The sequence below is a fragment of the Chinchilla lanigera genome, unplaced genomic scaffold (genome assembly GCF_000276665.1).
Source record: "Chinchilla lanigera isolate Chin_1 unplaced genomic scaffold, ChiLan1.0 scaffold00098, whole genome shotgun sequence".
Taxonomy (NCBI): domain Eukaryota; kingdom Metazoa; phylum Chordata; class Mammalia; order Rodentia; family Chinchillidae; genus Chinchilla; species Chinchilla lanigera.
This window is the reverse complement of record NW_004955499.1, coordinates 1,089,983-1,095,291: the sequence shown is the minus strand read 5'-3', so window position 1 is coordinate 1,095,291 and position 5,309 is coordinate 1,089,983. Positions and strand designations below refer to the sequence as shown.

The 5,309-nt window shown below is 60.5% G+C and overlaps 1 protein-coding gene across 1 annotated transcript; it reads right to left on the bottom strand.

The window, feature by feature from the left end:
- Positions 1-2,903: 2,903 nt before the first annotated feature.
- On the bottom strand, positions 2,904-3,808 carry LOC106146863 (the record flags this gene model as incomplete). Its single annotated transcript, XM_013505617.1, is given in 1 exon segment — positions 2,904-3,808. A coding segment is annotated over 1 exon segment (769 nt), but the record flags the coding sequence as incomplete, so codon positions are not given.
- Positions 3,809-5,309: the final 1,501 nt, after the last annotated feature.

The following is a 5,309-nucleotide window of genomic DNA, read 5'->3' as shown; positions in this document are numbered from 1 at the left end:
ATGATCCGAGCCTGAGCCGGGCCTGGTGGTGCGTGCCTACAATCCAGCCCTCTGGGAGGCTGAGGCAGGAGGATCTCCCAGGCTGCACAATTTAGCCAGACTTTCTCAAATAAAATTTTTCAAAATTCTTTTGTTGTTTTGTTTTGGTTTGGTTTTGTTTAAAGGTTGATGGCGTAGCTCCATGCAAAGGCTGTGGGTTTTCAATCCCCAAGACCACAAAATAATCGTCATCGTTATTTTCATCGCCGTAGTTGTTACCCGACACTGGTGACTGTGGGGAAAACGCTTTATTTTGGTTCATAGTTTTGCAGGTTGGGAAGTCTAGGCTCAGGCAGAGTCGCCTGGCTTGTACCTCATCCTGTAGCCCAAGGACCAGACACCATTGATGCGAAAAAGGGAATCATGGTGAGCGAAGGACAGAAAAGAGATCAACCATTCCTTTCAAAGCAACCAGATCTCGCGATAAATAATCCCATCCTCGGGAAACTATCCTAGTCTCGTGATAACTGATCTGTGGATCTGCTCTGCTCTCACGATAATTAACCAGATCTCCCAGCAACTGTCCTACTCTCGCGATAACTGATCCCGCCTGGGAGCCCCAACCCAACCCAGACGTGGATGCTGATCAGTTCTCAGAGTGCAGTGCCAGAGGGGCTGGGAGTTTAGCTCAGCGGCACAGCGCATGCCTGGCGACGTCATGAGTTCGATTCCCGGTACCGGAAAAAGACCAAAAAATAAAAGAAAGAAGAGAGTGCGGCGCCAGGATGGGACTGCAGGTCCCAGCGCCTCTGGAGGCTTCAGGAGGGAAGCCGTCTGCCCTGGGCTTCGGTTTTCTGGGCCACTTCTTATTTTTTTTCTGCCTTTTTGAGGCAGGGTCTCGCTATGCAGGTCAGGCTGGCCTTGAGCTCACTTTGTAGCCCAGGCAGTCCTTGAACTCGCAGCGATCCTCCTGCCTCTGCCTCCTCCACAAGCTCCCGGGGAGACCTTCCTGCCTCTGCCTCTTCCCAGGGATCCAGGTGGCCTTGGGCTGCGGCCCCATTGCTCCAGTCTCTGTCTTGGTCTTCCCACGCCTTCTCCTCTGTGTCCCCATCTCGTCTCTGTCTCTTTGTTTTTTCACTTATTCTGCAGTACAGGTGAAACTCTTGAAGTCATAAGTGCCTGCAAGGGCTTTCTGAAAAACAGCCCCAACTGCACAAGAAGTAACAGCAAACATTAACAACTGGGACGATATCGAATTAAAGCCGGGCACGGCGGAGCATGCCCGCAATCCCAGCACTCGGGAGGCTGAGGCAGGAGAATCATTGTGAGTTCAAGACCAGCCTGGGCTGCAAAGTGAGCTCAAGGCCAGCCTGACCTGCAGAGCGAGACCCTGTCTCTAAAAGATGAAAAAAAAATTTAAAATCTTCTGCATGTCACACCAGCAGAGCGAGGAGCCGTACTGCATCTTCCCAAGGGCACTGTCCTTGGCTTAGCGCCCAGCGCTCCTGGATAAAGTCCCTGTTGCAAAGGGTGTAGGTCGGGGTGCACGGCTGTCTTCTGAGAGTCCAACGCTGCACCCCAGGTCTTCTCTGAGCGCAGTAGTACATCTCCGTACGCAGCCTGAGATGGCCGCGTTCACCCCGGTCTCACGTGAACACCTTAAAAATTCGGTGCTGGAGGCGGCACGTGTGGGACCAGAAGACGGCTCCCGGGCCTGGCCAGGCGCACCGGGAGACTCATCCCATCCTGGAGAGAAGCCAGCAGCCTCCTCGCCCAGGCGTGCCCGGCGCATGTCCAGGGTCAGCAGCAGTCAGCAGCCCTGGAGCCCTGACCTGGACAGCGGGCATGCCCGGGCCCTGCAAGCACCTGGCCTGGCTTCCCGGGGCAGCGGGGGCTGGGCCGGGTTTCTATTTCGGTCTTTCCCTTCCTCCGGGACCCACCAGCCCTTTGTCACTGTCCACGTCAGGCCGCGAGCTCCCCTGGGCCCCAGGACTTCCTGTCCCCCTTCCCCTGCTGACAGCAGCCGCGAGAGGCCCTCCCACGGTCCCTGGCCGGCCAGGGCTCAGCCGGGCCCCTCAGGAGCTGAGCTGGACTTCCCCAACTGTGGACATGTTTGAGGCCCCTGGAAATAACCCTGTCTGACAACCAGGCCCCGCCTCTAAGACCAAACCAGCCAGAGCACCCCCTCATCCTAGGAATCTCCTTGCACACCACCCACCTTTGATCCAGGAGGCTTTGGGGTGGACACCCAGGTAGAAACCATGATGTGTAAAGGGCCACTCAGCAGACAGCCACAAACCCAGGACTGTGGCCCTCCGCGGCCCCCAAGCTGCTTTTTAAAATAAAGTTTTATTGGAACACGAGGAGGACAGTGGCTTCCCCATAGCGGCTCATCAGAGCCCGTGGGCGTATCAGAACGCAGAGAAAAAGGTGAGGGCGTGAGAGGTGCCCGTGTGTGCCCTGGAGCTGCGGGCTCCGTGTCCTCCTCCCAGCTGCGCCTCGTGCTGGGGACGGAGCCCGGATCCCTTTCGTTGGACACCGCGGTGCACGAGCTCCGTATTTGCGTTATTTGGGGGAATATGAGGTCAGCCTCGGACTCAGCAGGCCGAGTGAGGACCATCCCCTCACCTAGCGCTGAGATCACCAAGCAATCTCGAGGGCTCCAGCAGGAGAAAGAGCAAGGGTGCCCCGAGCCCGCCCCAGGGGAGCCAGCGATCGCCCCGCAGTGTCGGCGATGTCAGTTCTTACTGTACACCAGGGCTTTCCGCGCAGCATACCATATTTCTACATTTTGGCACATTTTATTTTATTCTACCTTTTTTTGTGTGTGTGTGTGTGTGTGTGTTTTCAAGACAGAGTCTCACTGTGCAGTTCAGGCTGGCCTTGAGCTCACTTTGTAGCCCAGGCTGGTCTCGAACTCACAATGATCCTCCTGCCTCAGCCTCCTGAGTGCTGAGATTACAGGCGTGCACCACTACACCCGGCCTATTTTATCTTACTGTGACCAGGTATTGCTCTGCGGCCCAAGCTGTTGTCCAGTTCACAGTAGACTCTCCTGCCTCAGCCTCCCAGTGCTGGGATGACAGGTGTGTACGGGACCCCACCGGGCTCTGGGTTTTTCGTTGTTGAAAACGACCTCTGCAAACACGGGCTGCCTCGCTGCCGAGCGCAGACACACCCTCTGCGAGGTCGCCTGGCGCCCCGTGCCCGCGGGAGACCCGGGTGGGTCCCGCGCCCGGGGCCTGAGGTTGCACCGGGCCAGCGCCAAGCTCGCTGCGGATGAGCGGAGCCGAGCCGCCGGATGCCCCCGCCTGCCGCCTGCAGACTGAGAGATGTCGCAACCCTCACGCATCCACAGCGCAAAAGGAAATGTGTTCCGTTAGCAGATTTTTTTAAGCTCTTTTTTAACTTAAGAAAAAAAACACACACAAAAAAAAGGAATCTGTTTTGCCTGGGAATGCAGCGTCCGATCAACGCCTGCTGTAAGCCTCGGTCCCTATACTCCTCCTCCTCCCTCGCTGCCCCTAAGAAAACCAGAGGCTCGGTCGCCCCGCGCACCCCACATCCTCCTGACCGCGCCCAGCCGGGCGGGGAGGGGAGGGGAGCGGAGCGGAGGAGGCCCCCCCGCCCAGGCGTGGCACCGGTGGTGGGCAGGGATACGGCGCGGGTGCAGCTGCCGCGGGCTGCAGAGTCCCAGCAGCTCCTCCGCAGAGCACAGACAGTTACACAGGAAATTTCAACACGGGCTTGCTCTGCCGCCGCCGTCCAAGTGCCAGCGGTCGCGGGCAGCTCGGAGGTGGACGCCGAGGACCGTGCACCTGCGGACGGGTGGCCGGGGCTGGCGGGCGGGCAGCCTGGCACCACGGCGCTGGCGCTGGAGAGACTGCGCTGCCTCTGCCTACCTTGGCGTGCAGGTTGGCTCCAAGGCGCCTGTGCAGCCCCGCGCTTGCAGCAGAAAGGTTGATGCCCGCGTCCCGCAGCCTGGGCCGCCGGGGCACCGGGGGTTCTTCTGACCCTGCCAGCATCTGAGCCGCTCCGGAGCCTGTGGCAGGTAAGCCCCTGTTTCGTCTTCTCGTTTCAATTGTTGAGGAACAAGGACCTGCTCAGGGGCCAGGAGGCTACGGCAGCTCCGCCAGCGGTGGGACTCCTAGCCTAACAGCAAAACCCCAGCAGATCTGCCCAGTGCTCGGTCAGCCGGACGGGAGGGCAGGTGGATGGCACGGGATGGACAGGACAGACGGCCGGACGCTGTTGGCACATTCACCACGTGCGCACGCCTCTTTTTGGCGGCTGAGATTGGCCGGGAAGTTCCTTGTGGCCAGACAGACCCCAGGCCACCTGCACGGCCTCAGAAAACCCTCCTGTTTGGCGGGGGCCTTGCTGAGGCGGCGGCGGCGGGGCTGCGGCGGAGAGGCTGGGCGGCGCGGCTGCCTTCCCCGGCCCGTCAAGAGGAACTCCGGGGCGCGCGGCAGCACGGGGCTTGGGGCTTTCCCCTTCCCTGCGGCCGCCTTGTTTATTTCACTGTGAAATCGCGATCAGGGAGGCCGAGGCACGCGGGTACGCAGGACCACACCGGCCACGTCTCTGCCTGCCTGCCTGTCCGTCCATCTGTCCCTCTGTCCGTCTGTCTGTCTGTCTGTCCGTCTGTCTTCCCGGCGTCCGAATGTGCAGTGAAATCCATCAGACACACACGCTGCAACATCGCAGGGGAAAACCCGGCGGGTGAATCCATTACAGAGCCAGCTGAAGGTCACACAGGAGACAGACCTTTTGCAGAAGGCAGAGGGACCTGGGGGTGGAAGGGCAGCGGAGGGAGAAGTAAAAAGAATTCAAATGCGTTATGCAGCCGGGCAGGGTGGCGCACGCCTGTCACGCCAAGCTCTCAGGAGGCTGAGGCAGGACGATCGCCCTGAGTTCGAGGTCAGCCTGGGCTACATAGTGAGACCCCGTCTCAAAACAAAAACACAAAAATGATGCTGTGTCCGTGCACCACGCTCCCGCTCAGGGCACCGCCACTCCCGTGGGCGCTCAGGGCTGGGTGGAGGGCGGACCTCGGCAACAGCGGGGGCTCGCACAGCACAACAACGGCTGAGCGCGCGCCCTCGAGGGGCCCCTCACGCCCACCCCGCCGCCCCCGGGAGCCCCGTCCGGGGCGGAGCCTCCCCTTGGGCGTGGCCACCGGGCCTTGAGGCCCCTGGGAGACCTTTTCCTTCCGCCCTGCTCCTCCCCGAGCCGGCCCCAGGGGAGCAGCGCGGGCTGCTGCAGTCGGTGAACCAGATCGCCCCCACGCTGCGCCCGGGCCAAGGGACTCAGGGGCAGTCAGGACCCTG